Source organism: Hemicordylus capensis, chromosome 4 (assembly GCF_027244095.1).
Source record: "Hemicordylus capensis ecotype Gifberg chromosome 4, rHemCap1.1.pri, whole genome shotgun sequence".
Classification (NCBI taxonomy): Eukaryota; Metazoa; Chordata; class Lepidosauria; order Squamata; family Cordylidae; genus Hemicordylus; species Hemicordylus capensis.
Window position 1 is genome coordinate 71,232,140 of NC_069660.1, and position 21,854 is coordinate 71,253,993.

Sequence of the window (21,854 nt, forward strand, 5' to 3'; positions counted from 1 at the left end):
CGAATTTTCTGAATCCGAATCCGTATCGATTTGGATTTTTTAAAAGGGTCCCAGGGCAAAAAGAGTGGGTGGTGGTGGTAGTGTCCAATGAGTGGAAGCTAGCAGCCAAATCTCAAAGGAATTAGGCAAAGGGATGATTTTTTGTGAATTTTTTAAGTTTACACATCTTTAAGAATTTTCCCATAGGGAATAATGGAGATTCCAGCGAATGTATTGCTTCAAATCAAGGGAAAAGGGATGACCCAGAGCAGAGTGTGGTGGGTGGTAGTGCCCAATGGGGGCAAGGAAACTTCCAGAATTATTTCAAAGAAATTGGGCAAAGGGTTGATCTTTTGTGATTTGATGAAGTTTATGTGGCTAAGATTTCTCCCATAGGGAATAATGCAGGTTTTGGTTTCAGCAGCCCCATAATTCCACTTGGGGGGCACTGGGGTTGCCCAGACTGAGGGGTTGTGTAGTGCACATAGGGTGCCAACCACCCCCATACCCACAAGCCCGTGGGGTACTGGGTTTTGTTGTTTCTGAGGTGTTCATTGTAGATTCTCTGGTAGCATATGAGATTTTCAGTGAAAAACAAGAATCCACTCTCATATGCTACCAGAAAATCTACACTCAGAACACCACAGAATCAACAGAACCCACCACCCCATGGGTTAGCAATCCTTCCCCTGGCCAATGTGGGGTCAGTAAAGAGTGGCAAGAAGCAAAAGAGCCAATGAGGAACAAGGAGGGAATTGTCAGCAGGTCAGCCCATGATTTAGGTCACTGATCAGAAGGCTGGAAGGGTGGGAAATTCAAAGAGATGTCAAACACAAAATGGAGACTGACTCAGAGATCACCACAAAATGGAGGTCCGAAACAACAAAACGTTTTGTAGCCGAAACAGGGACGTTTTGTTTTGTATACAAAACTTTTGGATCTGGAAAATGGGTGTTTTGTTTTGTCTACAAAACACCCGAAACAGGCTGTTTTGGGTACAAAACGTTTTGTATCCGAAACGTTTCGCACATCCCTAGTATTTTCTACTATGCCTGCAATTTTCATGCAATTCTGCCAAGAAACAATGCAGTTGTGGGTGTTTTTAGTGATTTCTCATTGACACAAGCTCTCAGCTCTGATTTGATAGCTATCAAATGCAAATTTCAAACTTTAAAGTATGCCTGCATGGAAACTACTGGAGCTATTCCTCTGCAGTGTGGGGATGGAGCGGGGCGGGGGGGGACTTCATGCTCTCCCAAGATTCTACACCTGCTATTTTCATCCCATTCTGCCAAGAAATTAAAACATTATAGGCATTGTAGTGATTTTCCATGATTGTCTATGGGCAAAGCTTCAGTTCTGAATCAAAACCACACTTCTGAATCAATCCAAAACAAAACACAATGGTATTCCAACATGCCAAATCCAATGGATCTTCCTTCCATCCAAAGTTCCACAGCAATTTCTGAACTGAATCTTTGTCCTGCTGCACAGCCCTAATATTTAATAATATTTTTCATTATAAATGCATCTCAAATGCTAGATGTACATGACTGAATAATGGCAAAGACTATTTTCTTATTAAATGCAACAACAGGTCTGCTTCTCAATTTTATTTAGGAAAACAGGGGAGTGCTACAGTGAGCATGGTCATAAATACTTGTTCTATGTGGTGTTACTATTATTGTGACCAGCTGCAGCACTTGCAATTGTCGTTGAAGACTAGGCCAGCTGCACAGCTCAAGTGGAAAGTGCGATTTCCCACACACATGTAGAATTTTGTATTGTCTTTTGGGTCAGCATGGATGCCATCAGTCTTTCCAACACAAAAGTTTTCATCTCCTCCTGAGTCCCCCGGAGAGGTAACAGTAGGATCAACCGAAGGAGTAACAGTGGGATCAACCGGAGGAGTAACTGAAGGATCAACTGGAGGAGTAACTGGAGGATCAACCTTTTCAGGGCAATTTGGCTCAATGGGATCTGAAATGAAAGTGAACAACTTTTAAAAATTAATTCTAGGACTAACAGCTGTGGCTTTGTTGGGGCTGGGTCATGGGCCAGCCTTTGGAGCATGCAGGGTCCAAAGCTGGGACTGGGACTGCTGGGAAGACAAGCAGGAACTTGATTTGGGGAACAAAGCTGGGGTCAGAGCCAAAACTAGAGGTCAGAAATTGACAAATCAGGAGTCGGAAACCAATCAGAATCAAGACAAACAAAGAGACAGTGGTAACCAGCAGCATTAAAGGCCCGAGTAATCTTGATACTGAAATAAAGCTTACTTCAGACAGGAAGCTCTTACGTACTTCCTGTTGCTAAGGGAGCCAATCATCAGTCTTGCTGAATGGCCTCGGGCTTGAGGGTTCAAAGACTGCTGTAGTGCAGAAAGCAGCCACAAGGGGCAGTGGTACACAGAGTCTCAACCTGAGCCAAGATGGCTCCTGACCTGCATCCTCATTCTTCTCTCTTCACCTAAGCCCTTACAGTTTATGAAAAGCAAAAACTGCAGTTGTGGGATTCATCTTTTTAAACAAAAATTATCCTACTTTCTCACCAAAGGTAACTCAAAGTGTCTCATGATCAGAAAAATCTCAGCAAAATATTATTAAAGCATAACAAGAAAATCATAATAAAAAGGCAAGCAACAACCAAAGTCACAGTCTACAATTAAACCTGCCAAATCACCATCCAACCACCAATAATAGTGCATCAGCCTCACAAGCACAACAAAAAAGTCCACAGTTTTAACACAATACATGAAAAACTGAAGAGTAGTTTGATATTTAATTCTCAATAATTTAGCATGAGTTTTGAAGTTCTGAACCTTTTGAATTAATAATTTTAGGAGATATAACTACCTGGGAAATCAATTGCAAGGAATGATTTAAAAATACAGGTTATCAAAACCATGGACCACAAACCTGAGCACCAGAACCTTGCCAATTCCAACAGGTTACAAACCATAAGAACTCAGAGAGAGCACCCAGAAAATAAGATTAATAATATTAATTCACCACATGCAGCAGCTGCTCTGCCAAACAACCAGAAAAAGCTCATCAACAAATGTTTTGAAAACATGAATGTGTGAAAGCAGAATCTGCATGGACAGAGCACTCAAGGAAGGTGGGCCGTGCTGCCTGCTCTAAGTCTGCTTGTAGAAATTATTAATTTTTTATTATTTAAATCAAGCAGGAGTGGCCACCCAGGGAAGCACTTCTGACTCCATTTCTTATGACACCCCTAGAGGACAGCAATAAAAAGAACATCATTGGTTAGTGGAATGATTGTTCTGTTTTATTCATCCCTTTCCCTTCTGGAGTCTGTCTGTCTGGAAAAACTAAAAACTAACATTAACAAATCGCCAGGGCCAGATGGCATCCATCCGAGTCCTCAGAGAACTCAAATGTGAAAATGCCTACCTCCTTGCTAAAATATATAACTTATCCCTGCAATCAGGCTCTGTACCAGAGGACTGGAAAGTAGCAAATGTAACACTGATTTTCAAAAAGGGATCCAGGGGTGATCCGGGAAATTACAGGCCGGTTAGCTTAACATCCATTCCAGGCAAATTGATGGAAAGCATCCTCAAGGATAAAATTGTAAAGCACATAGAAGAACAGGCCCTGCTGGGAGAGAACCAGCATGGCTTTTGTAAAGGGAAATCTTGTCTCACCAACCTTTTGGAGCTCTTTGAGAGTATCAACAAGTGTGTGGATAAAGGTGATCCAGTTGACATAATATACCTGGACTTTAAAAAAGCTTTCGACAACATTCCTCATCAAAAACTCGTGAGAAAACTTAGCAGTCATGGGATAAGGGGACAAGTACATGTGTGGATTGCTAACTGGTTGAAAGACAGGAAACAGAAGATAGGTATAAATGGAGAGTTTTCACAATGGAGGGAAGTAAGAAGTGGGGTCCCCCAGGGATCTGTAGTACTGGGACTGGTTCTTTTTAATTTATTCATAAATGATCTAGAAGTAGGGGTAAGCAGCGTGGTGGCCAAATTGGCAGATGATAGCAAACTATTTACGGTACTGAAATCCAAAACGGGTTGTGAGGAGCTCCAAAAGGATCTCTCCAAACTGGGGGAGTGGGCGACAAAGTGGCAAATGTGATTAGATGTTGGCAAGTGTAAAGTGATGCACATTGGGACAAAAAAAAACCCAACTTCAAGTATACGCTGATGGGGTCTGAGCTGTCTGTGACTGACCAGGAGAGGGATCTTGGGGTTGTGGTAGACAGTTCGTTGAAAGTATCGACTCAATGTGCGACAGCTGTGAAAAAGGCCAATTCCATGCTAGGGATCATTCGGAAGGGGATTGAAAATAAAACGGCTGATATTATAATGCCCTTATACAAAACAATGGTGCGGCCACACCTGGAGTACTGCGTACAATTCTGGTCACCACATATAAAAAAGGACATTGCAGAACTGGAAAAGGTGCAGAAGAGGGCAACCAAGATGATCAGGGGTCTACAGCACCTTTCTTATGAGGCAAGGCTACAACACCTGGGGCTATTTAGTTTAGAAAAAAGATGACTGCGGGGAGACATGATAGAGTTCTATAAAATCATGCATGGTGTGGAGAAAGTGGATAGAGAGAAATTCTTCTCCCTCTCACATAACACTAGAACCAGGGGTCATCCCATGAAATGGATTGCCAGGAAATCTAGGACCAGCAAACGGAAGTAGTTTTTCACACAACGCATAATCAGCTTGTGGAATTCTCTGCCACAAGATGTGGTGACAGCCAACAACCTGGATGGCTTTAAGAGGGGTTTGTATAACTTTATGGGGGAGATCTCTATCATCAGCTACTAGTCAGAGGGCTATAGGCTACCTCCAGCCTCAAAGGCAGTACCAGCTGCAGGGGAGTAACAGCAGGAGAGAGGGCATGCCCTCAGCTGCTGCCTGTGGGCTTCCAGCAGCATCTGGTGGGCCACTGTGTGAAGCAGAATGCTAGACTAGATGGGCCTTGGGCCTGATCCAGCAGGGCTGTTCTTATGTTCTTATAAGAACATAAGAATGTCTGAAAGAGAGATAGCACAGTAAAGGGGAAAACAGAGGTTCTGGTAGTGCAATGACTGCTAATACAAGACCGAAGGTTCTCTACTTCCCCCCTGTAGAGGCGCCATTCCCTGCCATAATAAAGGCACCATTCCCTGGTAGGTGGTCATGTTCATGAGAATTGGGATGGGAGGCCAGCAAAAGTGCACCAGCAATTCATATTATTCAGAATTCAAGCCCTTTTGCTTAATCTTAATCCTTGGAAAGTTATTGTTTTTCCTAATTATTTAAACTATAGGTTCTCTATTACCATTTCTTACCATTTGTTTCAAGCAATCTCTTCAGCTCACTTATTAAAGGGTTTTTTCCTTCATTACAGAAAGTACCAAGGTAGTCATCCAAGTCAATGGCCCAGACCATGGCTCCTCCAAAATTGTTCTCTTTCAGGTATTTGGCCTAAAAATATATATTTTTAAGGGTTTTGTTTTTTTTTAAACTTGACAACATCTTCCATTTCCTTGTCATATGTGAACACATGCATTGGAGCTGCCCAAACAATAGGCAGCAGTGGACCATAGATCAGCTCAGCAACAGTATATTATCTGTCTATCTATATAAAACTAAATGTCCATTTGTCTGTCTGTTCGCTATACATTCCCACACCCTCTGAGCTATTGGGACCAAACTTGGCAAAGTGACTTCCTAGGACCCTACAAGTAACGTAGGGTACCCGTGAACCCCAACAACCACCTCGCACAGACAGAAGGATATACAACGGGTATATCCACAAAATGGATATGGATGCAATAACAAAGAGAAACTCGCACCATAAGCCCGAGCAATAACGGGTACTCAAGGCTAGTTACGCTATAAAAAGTGATTGATTGATTGATTGATTGATTGATTGATTATTTAAAATAGTTGTCATAGCTATTGGCCTCTCTTTAGATCTTTAGAACAGGGTGTTTGGGGGCTTGTTAGCTTACCAAAGAAGATAAGCTTAAAAAAATAAAACTACTCTGAGCTCCTTGGAGGAAAAGCGGGATATAAATGTAAAATAAATAAATGTATAAAAATAAAAATAAATCAATCAAAACAGAAGATTAAGGAAAGAAGAGCATGAAGGGTGTTTATAAAATGATAAATTGTGTCGTGGGTGGTTAGATGGAAACTTTCAGTCTTCCTAATAGTACCGCTTAAATGCTGACAATGTGAAACAGGCTCTAGAGGACACCAATATTTTAATTTTAGAAGTAAAATATTAATAATCTTAAAAAATAAAAAAAGGTCTTACTTTGTGTCTGTAGCTACAAATATTGTCATATGTCAACCATACGTCGTCCTTGTAGGCATATGGGGAATGCTGAGAATCCAGCCATTCCACCTGAGCATCCTTTAGGAAGGTGCAAATCTGTAAAAAGGGCAAGATATTAATGCAGTGGTCCAGAGATACCTTGAAACAGGTGCTCATTTTATGTGCAACCAAGAGAACCCCCTGGCTGTTCAGTATCCACATCTTCCTGCCCTCCCACATCCAAAATGGTGGGGCATCCTCTTCTTCACAACTTCTGGGGGATCCTCCTCTTTCCGAATGAAAAGGCATTGTAGAATATGGCACTCCTGAATCAGAGTCCAGGCTATGGGAGGCCCATGTTTCTAGGAATAATTCATCTCCTGTTATATAGGAGTGTATCTGACATCTGTGACTACAGTAAGAAATAGCAATAGCAATAGCAATAGCAATAGCACTTACATTTATATACCGCTTTATAGCCGGAGCTCTCTAAGCGGTTTACAATGATTTTAGCATATTGCCCCCCAACATTCTGGGTACTCATTTTACCGACCTCGGAAGGATGGAAGGCTGAGTCAACCTTGAGCCCCTGGTCAGGATCGAACTTGTAACCTTCTTAAATCCTTCTTAAACCTTAAATCTTGCTCTCTTGCAAGAGAAAAATCATTCTGGTCTTTACAGCACCCCAATCACTCACAATTGTACTTTATCAAGGGTCTGAGGTTGCTACCATTGAACAAAAGGTTGGTCAGAACCTGGCTGGTGATAGCGTTAGGAACTTCTTAGGTTTAAAACAGGAAGTTCTCAATAAAATGAATGAAGCTTTCTTTCCACTTCTTTCAATGTCCTGGTCACATTTTCAGGGTGACAGCTAATAATAAAAATAATTCTGTCAAGATCTCCTATGATTCCCTCCCATGTAATATTATTCTGGTTTGTACTGTAATATAAACAGAAAAGTTATTAGAGGTGTACATACAGACATGCTGATCTCCTAATCCTACTACCCTTCAGAAAGCAAGCCAAAAAAAGAGTTTGGGTGTTTTGGTTTGTTTTTAAGTGACAGAGATTTATAATATCATGGATGGTATCGTGAGCAGATAGAGGGAAATCTTTCATCTTCCCTCATAATACAAGAACTTGGAGTCATCCAACCAAGTTCATTGGCAGTAAGTTCAGGATTGAAAAAGGAAGTACTTCTTCACACAATGGGCTGGCAGCCTGGCTCAAATGATACATTGCTCTCTTGACCCAGCCGCCATGAGTAGGTGTGAGCATGGTATGAGTGCACACATTCTTTCCCTTGGTTAAGCAGCGGGCAACTTAAGAGTAGGGATGTGCCCATTTATGGGCCTCTGGACAGGTTCGAACTACTGGCGGTTTGACGGGTTCAAAGGCAGGGGGATACATTTAAGGGTGGGGGAGGATGCTCTCCCCCCCGCCACATTTCCCCCACTGGCACTACACTTCAAAAGAGTCCAGTGGAGCAGCAGCATACCTCCTGTTGCCTCATGACAGGAAGTGACAGGAAGTAAACAATGTGTGAACAAGCAAGCACGACCTGTGTGCGCACCTGACATACACACACATGTTGGGTACTTCCTGTCATTTCCGGTCTGATGAGGCAATGGGGTGGCTGGGAGGTACACTGCTGCCCCGCCTGACCCTTTCGAAGTGTAGCGCCGGCGGGGAAAATGTCAGGGGGGTAAGAGCACCCTCCCCCGCCCATAAAGGTATCCCCCACCTTCGAGCCACCGCCACCACCCCACTGCCAGTTCCATGCACATCCCTACTTAAGAGGGCCTGCATCTCCCAGCGGTTCTCACATGCAGCAAAATCTGGGCTGGGCTCCCTTAGTGCATGTGAATAGCCTCACTGACTTACGACAAAAAGAGAAAGAGGATTAGCATTAAATATTGTAAGTAACAGCAGCCATCCTCAATTTCTTCTATACATAACTATGAAATATATAATTATCATATCATGTTCTCAGGCTTCATACCTCAAAGTAAGCCCAATATCCAGCTTCCTCAGTATATGGTCCTGGGGGCCCAGCCCCAGAGACTGAAGCACAGAGACCTGTGTTACTGGAACTACTTAGCCTGAAGGAGCGTCCATAGGTGGGGAATCCCATGAGGAGCTTCTCAGCTGGGGCACCTTGGTCCCTCCAATACTCCATAGCATATTTCTGCCAAAACATAATAGAAAAATATTGTACAATATAGTTTCCACTTACTGAAAAAATGAGAAAGGGGTGTGGTTTTCTTCACTTACACAGTTGAAAATGTCAACTTCACACCATTCAGGGCCTGTGTACAAGGGGCTGTTGCATCCTGTGGAAGTATCCCAGTCACCATGGAAATCATACGTCATCACACTGATGAAATCCATAAGTCTGAAGTAATTCAATAAAAAACAGTTAGTAAGCAGTGGCACTCCAAACACCAGATTCAACCACCGTGTTGTCCACTGTGTCACTCTTTGTTCTCATAGACAAATGAGCTAAAATGCTACCAATCAAATATGGCATTTGTTTAAAACGGCCAGCTCTGAATCTTATGTATGTGGTCATTTCTTCACTCTGCTTACTTGGAATTAAGTTCCACTGAACCCAGCAGGCCTTGCTTTTGATACACAGGATTGAACTGCATGTCTTGAATGACATCCCGACATAAACTAACAAAGTCACTGACATTTTGATTTTGCAGAATATTTCCAGGAGCAGTGCTTGGAAGTCTTAGTTTTGTTCACAAGAGCAACTCCCTCAGTCCTGCAGGACTGGGGTGCGTTCCCAAAGAGCCTCAGATGTGGGCTTCATTAGTCAAGATGTCAGCCACTGTGTTCAATTAAGCTTAATCCCAAATAAGTATGCACAGAATTGCAACCAAACAGCCCAATCCTAGCTATGCTGTGGGAGTAAATCCAACTGATTTCATTGGGATTTACTTCAGACTGTATGCTTCCCCCTGACACCACTCCCCACACAAACACCTAGCAATGTGCCCAGAATCTTTTTATAGGAAGGGTGTGTGTTTCTAATCCTGATCCTAGACACATTTGCTTGGAAGCCCCATTTGTTTAAATAAAACTACCAATTCTTGTAATTTGAGGAATCCATATGCATTGTGGAAGCCTGGTTCTCAGAAATCTTTTAAATATATTTGTAGTGACCAGTCTCCCCTCCCTCTAAAGAGTTAACAGGAAGTGAACCCTTGTCTTGTCTGACAGGCTGGTGAACTCCTGACCTCAACCAATCAGTTTGGCATGTGGGGGTGGGGGATCTAGAGAGCTGTTACTGGGAATTTTGGGAAGAAGAAAAGAAGTTCTGAGCTGGAGGAGCGCAGGTGAACATGGGGCAATGGAGTTTTGCTACAGCAGGACAACTGTAGATCCTGGAGAGACAGGATTGCAGGAGGCTTGATTCTCATCAGGAGTTTGGTGAGTTCAAGGAAAAAGGAAGCCAAGGCTAGTGGCTTCAGAAGTTGAGGGCAAGAAAAAGTGTTTTAGTAAGAATTTGTGTTAGAATTTCTGTTTCTTTGGTATGTGCTTTGCATTTCCTAAATATCTGTTATTTGCAACTAAATAACAAAGATTTTACTGTATGCCGCCCAAGTATCATTCAGGGTGCTGTTGAAGTATTCTTGTAACCAAGTATTTTTAAGTTTACCTAACCAACCAAAAGCCTCAGAAGGAACCAGTCTGTAGTAACTGAAAAGGACTCTATTTTGGGCACAAGAGCAAGTGCAGTGTAGTTTATTTTGGGTCATTTAGGTTTGGTGAACACCTTGTAGGCACGCATTTAGTGTGGGGAGGAGTCCTTGTCAGTCCCCTGAGGTTGGCAGCTCAGGAAGTGCTGGTTAATGGATTATTCCAGCCTGCAATTGGAATCACCACCCTCTAAGTCTTGGCAGCTTGGGCAGAGGCGTAACTATAGGGGGGGCAGGGGGGGCACGTGCCCCAGGCGCCATCTTTTCTGGTCACGTGGGGGGTGCCGCCATGACCAATTTTTTAAAAAAAATTTTTAAAAAATTTGTTAATACAAATGTTTTCTGCTCAGTGCAGCAGTGCTGCAGCAGTCAAGGGAGCGCGTCGGTGCCCCCTTCCCCACAAGCGGTCCCTTCCGCGCCGCCTGCGCCCCCCCCATTGCTTTGCTGGCGCCTGGCAGCCAGTCAGTGGCCTGGCTTGGTGGCGGCGGCGGCGGCGGGTGCTTGTGAGGAAAAACCTAAGGGGGGGCGCGGTGGGGGGGCGCCATTTCAGTGCTTGCCCCGGGCGCCGTTTTCCCTAGTTATGCCTCTGAGCTTGGGGATGGTGAATCCTACAGCAGGTGCCTGAACATTAGGTGGATTAAGATGAGCACCAAATGTCCATAGGCTTGGTGCTGCCTGGAGCCAAGGTGTTTCACTCTAGGTGTTTAAGTTGGACTTGCATAGTAGCAGCAGGTCTGGTTTCCGCACTGTTGGGGGTGGAGTGCCAATCTTCTTGCATTATTTTTCATAATAAAGTTGTGGCCCAATTTTCTCCATAACTCCTGTTTCTGGGTACAATGTGTGTATGCAAGGTGCACAAATGGTGTTACACAAGAGCAAGCCTATTTCTGATGGGCTTACTCTAATGAAACATCATTTGCACAGTTTTGGCATTTCTGTAATTTGCACAAGTATTAATGCAACGTTACTGGGCTGGCATACCCTTGAGCAGTATGTTAGCCAGTGCGAATGCACACATGTTATTCATGTTGGTTCAGGAGCCCCTACATCCTCTTAGAGCCAAACTACCCATTAAATTAAATGCTCTGGCTGACATCCAGCCTATGTTGCTCAGTAGTACTACTCATGAGTTACCCTAGATGGCTACTTAAATTTCAATAGGACTATTCAGGAGTAATTTAGTCAGCATGTCAGCCATTGTTCTTCTTTATGTCTCTCCACTCCCCCCCCCCCTTTTTAAACAGAAGTCACAGGGGGTTCAATCAAGAACCTTTTCCCCCTGCATATGATCCCAACAAAAATCAACCCACCCATCCTGGAGCTTTCTGGGGCTGCTATTTGACCTGGAAGGGAAACCAATATTGGCACCCTACTTCTTAGAAGCTTCTCCTGTCTTTACCACGATGAACCATACTAAGTTCAGGGTATAGATCAGAGCTGCTCAGTTCTGGCCCTCCTGCAAATGTTGGCCTACAACTCCCATAATAATAATAATAATAATTTATTATTTATTCAATTTTTATACAAAATTGGCTCAGGATGGTTTACAAATAAAACAAAGACAGTTAAAACAAAGACAGTTAAAATCAATCAACAATTAAAAATATAAAATACCATAAAACAGTTAAACAATAAAACAGTTTTTAAAAACCCCAAAACAGGTACATTAAAAAACCCCTACAACAATCTAAAAACCCTGGAAGGCCAGGCCAAATAGATAGGTCTTAAGGGCTCTCCTAAAACCAATAAAGGGTTCAAATTATGGATTTCTGTAGGGAGTGCATTCCACAGTCCAGGAGTGGCTACAGAGAAGGCCCGCCTCTGAGTCACCACCAGACGTACCGGTGGTAACTGGAGATGGACCTCCTCAGATGACCTTAACGTGCGGTGGGGGTCATGCATAAGAAGGCGCTCTCTAAGGTAACCTGGATCTAAGCCATTCAGGGCTTTAAAGGTAATAACCAGCACTTTGTATTTTGCCCGGAAAGATATTGGCAGCCAGTCAGGGGCGTATCTAGGGTAGGGCAGGCAGTGCACATGCCCCGGGCGCCACTTGAAGGGGGCGCCATTTCTTAACATTAATTTTTTTTAATGGCTGCCAAAAATGAAATGGCCACTGAACATGCTCAAATGGCCTCTGTGAGGCCCTAGGCCAGGCCTTGCAGAGGCCATTTGAGCATGTGTGGTGGCCATTTTGTTTTCAGCAGCCTTTTAAAAAATTTATTCTTAAAAATGGCCACTGCACATGCTCAAATGGTCCCTGTGAGGCCCTAGAGGCCAGTGGGGGGAGGGGGAACCTTTGCAGACCCCCCCCATGGCCTTTAGGAAGCCCCTCGAAGGGGCTACAAGCAAAAGTTTTTTTAAAAAATTAATATAAATCACTGTACAAATACTCAGTTTAGCACTATGTACAGAGAATCAGGCTTGTGAATACTGAGCTGAAGCTTATGAGCTAGGATCAGATTCATTTGCTCTTACTTTGCTTCTTGTGATAAGTAGTTAAATGTGATGTCTTAATAATATGGCTATTAATGGTGAGTTTGTCTTTGAATCAGTGTGAAATCCTTAGTATTAAGGCCCACTAGGAGTTTCTTGCTCTCTTTCTCTCATTTTAACTGTCTTTCTGAAATACTAGAATATATTCCAAGCAGTAACACAGTTTACGCTGCATATCCTTTAATTATTTTAAGAGTATCTGGGGAAAGTCAAATTCTCCATTTATTTTTAAAACTTATGTAATAGTGATGCTACAATGCATAGTAAACAATTAGACAGGCACTTCTTTTTAGTTTTCCAAGTACACCTCCACATAGTATTTGGGTATTTCATGAGCCCCAGCATACTGAAATTTGTAGTTTTCCAGCATTTTTGGGTCTGGCTACGTCCATGCTGAATAGTTTTAGAAATATTAAAAGATTAACAAGCTTGACTTGTATTTTTGAGCTGATATTATGGTGAAGTTATCTGAAAGATGGGTGTCAGATGTTTGGACAGGGGGCGCAATTTCAATGCTTGCCCTAGGCGCTATTTTCCCTAGATACGCCAGTGCAACTGTTTCAAAACAGGCATAATATGATCTCTCTTAGTTGCCCCAGAGACCAGTCTGGCTGCCGTGTTTTGAACTAACTGAAGTTTCCGAACTAACTGAAGTTTCCGAATCCCTGGTTATTGGCCGCTGTGGCTGGGGATGATGGAAGTTGTAGTCAAAAACAGCTGGGTGGCCTAAGTTGAGCAGGCCTGGTATAGATATACTGTACACCATAGCTGCCCACATGTCCCTATTTTCCCATTCACCTGAATGGGGAAATCAGGACATGTTGGCAGGATGCTATACACTCAGGTTGGTTTTTACCACTTTAGTTATCACAGATTCCCCCCACCACAGCTTCAATTCCTAGGAATTGTAGCACAGTCCAGTTACTGAGAATTCCACCCTTCTCCCCTCCCCAGACCCCTCATAGAACTTCAGTTACCTGTATAACCTTAATATAAGTGATTTTAAATCACTAAGTAGATTTTAAATCACTAAGTAGTCAGTAGTAGAGATATGTGAATCACAATCTGTAATTTTTTTCTCTAGTTGTAAAGGGTTGTAAAATGTCTCAGAGTTGTGTTGAGGTGAAAGGGCATATATTCAGTGTACAATGATAGTATAGGTCATGTTGTGTTTTCAAAAGGTCTACTTACTTCCCTAACTTAGGGATTTCATAGCCAGCATTTATAGTTTCTACACCAGCAGACACTGCAGCTGCAATCAGTAGTTCAGACTCTCTAGTACATACATTTTGCTCTTTAAAGGCATCCCGCATTTCCTAGGGTATGAAATGAGAATAATGAGTGATGCTTATTAACAAATGTTTGATGTTTAACCAAGAATATTGAAAACCTATTGTTGAAAAGATAAGTGAATAAACTGATGGGTAAAGTGTAAAGTTAACTGTAGACTGTGAACAGATTAGAAGGGTTTCAGTGCTGGTGGAATTCTTGTAAACTAGGGATGTGCGAAACGTTTCGGATACAAAACATTTTGTACCCAAAACAGCTTGTTTCAGGTGTTTTGTAGACAAAACAAAACACCCATTTTCCAGATCCAAAAGTTTTGTATACAAAACAAAACGTCCCTGTTTCGGCTACAAAACGTTTTGTTGTTTCGGACCTCCATTTTGTGGTGATCTCTGAGTCAGTCTCCATTTTGTGTTTGACATCTCTTTGAATTTCCCACCCTTCCAGCCTTCTGATCAGTGACCTAAATCATGGGCTGACCTGCTGACAATTCCCTCCTTGTTCCCCATTGGCTCTTTTGCTTCTTGCCACTCTTTACTGATCCCACATTGGCAAGGGGAAGGGTTGCTAACCCATGGGGTGCTGGGTTCTGTTGTTTCTGTGGTGTTCTGAGTGCAGATTCTCTGGTAGCATATGAGAGTGGATTCTTGTTTTTCACTGAAAATCTCATATGCTACCAGAGAATCTACAATGAACACCTCAGGAACACAAAACCCAGTACCCCAAGGGCTTGTGCGTATGGAGGTGGTTGGCACCCTATGTGCAGTACACAACCCCTCAGTCTGGGCAACCCCAGTGCCCCCCAAGTGGAATTATGGGGCTGCTGAAACCTCCATTATTCCCTATGGGAGAAATCTTAAAAGACACACAAACTTCAACAATTCACAAAAGATCAGCCCTTTGCCCAATGGAGAGGAGAACTGGCCTTGTGGCTGAGCTTGACTTGTCTCCATAGCTAAGCAGGATCTGCCCTGGTTGCATATGAATGGGAGACTTGATGTGTGAGCACAGCAAGATATTCCCCTCAGGGGATGAAGGAAGAGCAGAAGGTTTCAAGTTCCCTCCCAGGCTTCTCCAAGATAGGGCTGAGAGAGATTCCTGCCTGCAACCTTGGAGAAGCCACTGCCAGTCTGTGAAGACAATAGTGAGCTAGATAGACCAATGGTCTGACTCAGTATATGGCAGTTTCCTATGTTCCTAATTCTTTTGAGATAATTCTGGAAGTTTCCTTGCCCCCATTGGGCACTACCACCCACCACACTCCGCTGTGGGTCATCCCTTTCCCCTTGATTTGAAGCAATACATTTGCTGGAATCCCCATTCTTCCCTATGGGAAAATTCTTAAAGATGTGTAAACTTTAAAAATTCACAAAAAATCAGCCCTTTGCCTAATTCCTTTGAAATTTGGGTGGTAGCTTCCACCCATTGGACACTACCACCACCACCCACTCTTTTTGCCCTGGGACCCTTTTTAAAAATCCAAATAGATTCGGATTCGGAAAACTCGGCTACAAAGCAAAACAGGGCTGATTCAGATTCAGAAAATTTGGGTACAAAACAAAACGGCGGTGTTTAGATTCGGATACAAATCGAAAAAAGAAAATTCCAAAATGCACACCCCTATTGTAAACAGTGTCTTTGAATCCTTCCATTGAAATCCTTCCCTTGATCAACATAGGCTTGCATACGGCAGAGCACCCTGCCAATGGAAGAGCAAGGCATCTGTACTGTTTCTGTAAGAGCTTAAATGGCATCATCACTGCTAGGGAACTCAGAGATATTCTATGGCTCCTAAGGATTGTGTAGAAGCTGCAGCAACTCTTCTCCCATTGAGAATGATGGGAGCAGTGTAACTGCAGCTCTGATGCAATACTTAGCAGCCAGAGAGGCTCTCCTGTTTGCTAGGATCAATGACACAGTTTAGACTCACATAGAGGCAGCGTGTGCACAGCGCCACACTCTTCCATTGGTGGAGCACAGAATGCAAGCCAGTATTACTAGAAACACTAGCTGACATTCTGACTAAGGCAGTGTGGACATGCATTAATCAGAATATCAGCTTAGTTGTTTTTGTTTGTTTATATCTATGTAAACCGCTTTGGGAACTTTTGTTGAAAAGCGGTATATAAATATTCATCATATTTGTATTCATATGCCAGGAAGACACATTCTGCATGGAAAGACGTTTCCCACTGCTGCTATGCCAACACATGTGCAGGGGTAGCAATTTTCAGTGATCTTCTCTGTCTCCAGAAGTACTCTGTACCTTCCAAAAATATGTCCCTGAGGGTCACACAGCCTTCAGGCACATTTTTGGAAGGCACACAGCACTTCCAGAGGCAGAAAAATAGTTGAAAATCACTCCCCTCCCCACCCCACATGCACATGCACAGTGGCAGTGGGGAAGCTCCCCACCTGAGCTGAGCCACCTCCTGCTGTGAGGATGCAGCTCCCGTTGCTTCCTCACTGTATTAGTCAGGATGTCAGTCACCAAATAGCTTTCTCTTTTCCTAAGCTTTTAAGAATGTTCTGTCACTGATGAATTTCATTCATTCATTCATTAACATAAGAACAGCCCTGCTGGATCAGGCCCAAGGCCCATCTAGTCCAGCATCCCATTTCGCACAGTGGCCCACCAGATGCCGCTGGAAGCCACAGGCAGGAGTTGAGGGCATGCTCTCTCTCCTGCTGTTACTCCCCCGCAACTGGTACCCAGAGGCACCCCGACCCCAAGGCTGGAGGTGGTCTACAGCCCTCCGACTAGTAGCCATCAATAGACCTCTCCTCCATGAAATTATCCAATTATCCATTCATTCATTTAAATTAAAGCCAAGTTTGTGTTACCAAAAAAACCATAATACTTAGTAAAGTTCCTAATAGCAGATGTACAACAACATATATTCATGTTGAATCTTCATGCAAAATTGAGTATATGGCTGTAAATATCTTTCCTACTGCTATGTACCATGTTGCGGGGGGGAGTCATATGTACATAGATGCAAATGTCTATGATATTTGCAAATAACTGGGGCAACTGGGTTATCTAGTTGACATAAGGCATATTTATCTTGTGTTAGATACCCACCTGAACCAGGGTGGTAAAGCGCTGCTTGTCCTCCGGGGGACTGCCTCTAGAGCCTGGGTATTCAATGTCCAGGTCAATCCCATCAAAGTCATATTTACAGAGATATGCAATCACTGAGTTGATGAAAGTCTTGCGGTTTTGACTTGTGGAGACCATGATTGTGAACCTGTGGAAGAGTCCACTCCTAAATATGATTTCTCTCTCAGTACATACAAAAGCAATTTTTAGGGCATGACCAAGTCAGATTAAGCCCTTTCAAGTCCCATCAATTTCAACAGAAACATTAAATTGTACTTTGCAGTAATAAGGACTTTCAAGAGGTTGGCTGTGGCTGAACATGTGCTTAGAGACGATCTGCTTCATAAAGCAAGGATGCATTGTTTACTCACAATTAAGTTTCAAAGTCAATATGAGAAAGGCTGATGGTCTATTCACAAGGGTGTGATCTCTATTCATGAGTAAGGATGTCAGGCATCAGAAAGTGCATCAGAAATCAGAAAGATGTTTCCCCACAGCATTGCACCAGGCCCTGAGGTGGGGCAGGTTTCTAAATGGGTGAGGATCACATGGGAATGAAAGGAGTGGTCATAGAGGTGGCAATGGGGTGGGGCTTAATAGAATGTTCTGGGGGGATCTCATGAGACTCCCTTGGTATCTCATGTGGAGGTCAGGGTTCTCATGAAAATGCTATGGATGCCCAGAACTGTTCAAATCCTGGCAGGGCAGCACTGATGAGGTGGAAGGAAAACTCAGAAGGAGTAATGATTGATGCTGCTAGGGAAGAAGCCAGTTGAGAGAAAAGTCCTGGAAGGGGAGGAAAAGAATGAAGAAAAAACCCCTCCCCTCTGCAACTGAGGTGCTTGTGGGAGGAAGAATAAGGGGAGGCAATGTAGCCACAGAGTACACTATCCAACGAACAATAATATAAAATCAGGTTGTATGTTGATGTCAAAAATATTCTCACTATCAATGATGCCAATATTAAGTAAACAGAAAAACTCACAATGCAGTGCCAAAGTTCCATCCTCCAATTGACAGTAATATAACCAAGTTGGGATTGCTGTGAGGAAAAAAGAAGACACAGGACAAACAGTAGTGTTACTTTGCTGCTCATAAACCCTAATGTGATTTTCTTTATTGCTAAAGAAAAATGAAGATATTTGTATTGCATTTTTAAATCATAAGATGTGACTTCACAGTGGCAACCTGAAGGATGTTCAGTGTTGAACACCCTTCAGTATTCCATATTGAAGTGATTGGTATACATAGGAATAATGCAACATATGAAACACCACACTGAAGACCAAAGATCTGACACAGAAGAAATCCCCCACTTCACATAGCACACATTACATTCTTATTTATGTAGACACAAGAGCAACTTCCCCTTCTGCCACAGCCACTTCAGATATAAATTACACCTTAACTATAGAATTACAAAATTGGATTAGCAGAAGAAATCTGAAATGCCATTCCACTTCTGCTGTGAAGCAAGAACCTTCATACAATGCCCTTTACAAACTATTTCATATTGCCCACAGGCTGCCAATCAGGGATCAGTAGACACCACATGTGCATACCAGAGATGCAGGTACATGAAGGAGTAACCATAATAATATCCTCATTTGTATAGCACCCTTTTCATGCAAAGCACTTCAGAAAATTAAGGATGTCTACACACTCTTGGGCAAGAAGTAAGAGTAAGAATAGAGAGACACACTGAACCTCTCACATCAGGAACAATATGGCATGATGAGACAACCTGGCAGCAGCCACATGCCTGACACAGAGTGAAAGCAAACACACAAATCACACTAGTCTTGTAGTGTAGTGTACAGGCAGTGTTATGTTCAGTCATACAATAGCATGCTTCTGGCACACAAGTGACTCTTGGACAAGGGCTACCTCCATATTACTCTCAATATTGGACAATAATGGACTGCCCAAGGGGAAAGAATGTAACTGAAGTAGCTTTAGCAGCAGCATTCCCCATCCTTAGGCTTTATTATCTTCAGTGTTCACCCAGCCCTGAATGCATCTGTATTCAGGGAAGAAGCTGGGGAAAGCTACATCAGTGCAGGCCCACCCAACAGAAGCTGCAATTGCCTTTCTGGTCTCAGAGTAGTATCTGAGGTTCCACTCATTCTCAGTTTTATCGAGGCTATCTGGAACAAGATGGACGGGACACAGCATTCAGAGCCAGAGACTTTCCTCAAGATCTTCTTGTTCTGAATGTTCTGAATTCTTGTTCTCAAGATCTTCTTGTCCTGAAAGTGGCTATGGAACAGCCAAGCCAAGGACCTTCGCCCAGATCCAGTGAGGTGGTAGGAACAGGAACATAGGAAGCTGCCATATACTGAGTCAGACCATAGGTCCATCTCGCTCAGTATTGTCTACACAGACTGGCAGTGGCTTCTCCAAGGTTGCAGGTAGGAATCTCTCTCAGCCCTATCTTGGAAATGCCAGGGAAGGAACGTGGAACCTAGATGCTCTTCCCAGAGCGGTTCCATCCCCTAAGGGGAATATCTTACAGTGCTCACATTTCTAGTCTCCCTTTCATATGCAACCAGGGCAGATCCTGCTTAGCTAAGGGGACAAATCATGCTTGCTACCACAAGACCAGCTCTCTTCCTCTTACAGTCCTCTTGCATTCTGTTGGATAGCAACTCCTTGGCTTATGGAAGCTGATGTGAACAATGCACCACTTGTAATAATGGAGACAGGGATTTGCACCCCTGCAAATTATCAGAGTCCCAAGAAAAAAGCTGCTGACAAACAGCTTTTTCAGACATGACACCAAAGGCACCTTTTGCTTTTGTCACATCTATCCTTTGAATGTAAACCAACACTGGCTATAAATATATATTTGACTTAATAGTGATTGTCTTTACATGCATACAAATAACATGAAAAGTTCAAAGATATTTGTAGTGTCATGTTGAAGAACCACTTAATATCAATATTAGAGATGAATTGTTGCTGTTAAATAAAATGTGTTTTTATTCCCCATCCCTCCAAAATGGTTGAAAAGGAACCAAATGCTACCTCAGTCACACAGGAAGTTGTGGAGAATTTTTATAAGCAGAACTAGGAGTGCTACCCTTATAGGCTTAAGAATTCTGACCTCTTTTTCAATGCTATAACCCGAGGGAAGAGCTCTTCATCATTCCATTCATAAGGTGCTATCTGGTTATCTTTCATAGTTACAAAGGCGTAAACAATGTGGGTGCAAAGATGTGGATCAATGTTCTCTGGGAAGTATTGCACAGGGTCTGGCCTATACTGAGACCAGTTAGTGAAGTAGCACACAAGTTTATACGCAGAGCCTTGATGGAAGAAAGAAACACATTGTTAATCTGATGGAATAAATGGTTTGTTTTTTGAAGACAGGCAAGAACGGTAGGTAGTTTTTTAATCTAGAAAAGGTTTAGTTCTATCTATTACCCTATTCAGACTTTTTTGTAAAAGGTGGTACTCACATACAGCCATAAAAAGCCGGGCCGGAAGTCTTGCTCTTCACTCTCCCCATCCCCTGCACCACTCACAGATATGCTGGTGTTCATCTGAAGAGGAGAGCAGCATGTCTGTGGTGGCAGGTGCTTCCATGATCTGGAAGCTGTGGCACCGAAGCCTCCTCATCATGGAAGTACCTGCCATCGTGGATATGGCATTTGCCACTTCAGGGGAAGATGACCAGCCTATCCGTGAGTGGCGTAGAGGAGGCCGTGAGTGAAGGGCCAGGGCGAGACTTCTGGCCCCACTTTTGATGGTTGTTTGTAGTACAACCTTTTACTAAGGAACACCCAAATAGGGCCTCTGTCTCTTCAAAATTTGTCATGCAAATAATATTGAGGGCTTATTCTCTCACTTGGGCCTGTTCCACACTAGCGCTCATTAATGCTGCTGAAGCATGGCTTTTCCACTATAAGATAAGTGTGCAGTTATAGTTGTGGATCCACACAGCACGTAACGTAGTGTTTTATTTCACAAGTTTCTTAGCTAGGAATGCAGTGCAGCCACAGGGCAGGCTTTTGACAGCAGAAGTAACAGCCCAGTCTTCTCTCTCCGCCCCTTTCTTGTCATCCACCAGGCCTGCTTCTCTACTACTGTGCCTCCACTATTCACCACTGAATCTCCACCACTGAGCAAGCTGCAGCTCTTCTCTCCTGGCAGCAAACTCCCTTCCCCATATCCAAGCCAAAATGCCCAGTTATCCAATCAAAGTCATTTTCCTTGCAGCAAGGAGTCAAATCAGGAATCATATCAGGAATTCATGTATTGAGCTAGATGGCTCCCTGTCAACCACAGTTAATAAATTAAGAGCCAGAATCAGTAGTGCATGCCCCTTTCCCAGAATCCCCACGGTCCCTCCCTTTTCTGGAGCAAATTCTCTCCTTAACTACATTAAGCAGTTAGGTGGCACTAAAGTTAACCATTGCTAAGGTTAACTAGGATTCCTGTTTACCCAGGAGATATAAAGGCTGCATTCACATGAAATGTGGACCCGTAGTTCCACTACTCCTTCCCCCCACTGTTTGGTCCACATTCGCATGTAACAGACAGGAGGTGAACTGCAGTCACAGAGACTGCAGAGTGGAGGGGGAAGTGGCTGCATGGGCTTCTCTCTAGAATGAAGGACAGTGTTGGCAGCCAATTGCAGCCGAAGCGAGGAAGGAGTTTCCTCCCTCAACTCCAGCTGCTGATTAGTGAGATTGCAGTGCTGCATTCAGATGTAACGCTGGCACCACAGAACTGGAGTTAAAGATGGCAAAGTTCACTACAAACTGAAGGTACAAATTGCAATCTAGGGAGGGGGAACTGTGGATCCATTTACCATCTGAACCACATTCAGATGTAACAAATTTCAACCAGAGGCTCCTTTATCTCCAGTTTCATGTTACATGCAAATGTGGCTATTATGATGGGTGGGTTTCCTACTCTGAGTGAAAGGGTACCTCACATTTTTATGGTACTGTTTGGAACAGTACCATGCTGTGG

The 21,854-nt window shown here is 43.3% G+C and overlaps 1 protein-coding gene across 1 annotated transcript; it reads right to left on the minus strand.

The window, feature by feature from the left end:
- Positions 1 to 1,653: 1,653 nt before the first annotated feature.
- LOC128322956 (acidic mammalian chitinase-like) lies at positions 1,654 to 21,386 on the minus strand. Its single transcript, XM_053245294.1, has 10 exons — positions 21,322 to 21,386; positions 19,981 to 20,182; positions 17,860 to 17,916; positions 16,857 to 17,022; positions 13,676 to 13,800; positions 8,556 to 8,676; positions 8,284 to 8,469; positions 6,282 to 6,398; positions 5,308 to 5,443; positions 1,654 to 1,959 (listed from the first exon to the last, which is right to left on the minus strand). Exons 1-10 carry the CDS (start codon positions 21,341 to 21,343, stop codon positions 1,661 to 1,663), a joined length of 1,431 nt encoding a protein of 476 aa, XP_053101269.1. The 5' UTR covers positions 21,344 to 21,386; the 3' UTR covers positions 1,654 to 1,660.
- Between the last annotated feature and the right edge of the window lie 468 nt (positions 21,387 to 21,854).

Bases quoted from the DNA above. Each gene is read 5' to 3' on its own strand.
- LOC128322956 (XM_053245294.1), bottom strand. From the start codon at position 21,343: ATGCAGCCTTTATATCTCCTGG. The intron at 13,801-16,856 runs GTGGGTATCTAA...TTCATACCCTAG, and splicing joins GCTTTACCACCCTGGTTCAG to GAAATGCGGGATGCCTTTAA. The intron at 5,444-6,281 runs GTAAGACCTTTT...ATATATTTTTAG, and splicing joins TTTGTAGCTACAGACACAAA to GCCAAATACCTGAAAGAGAA.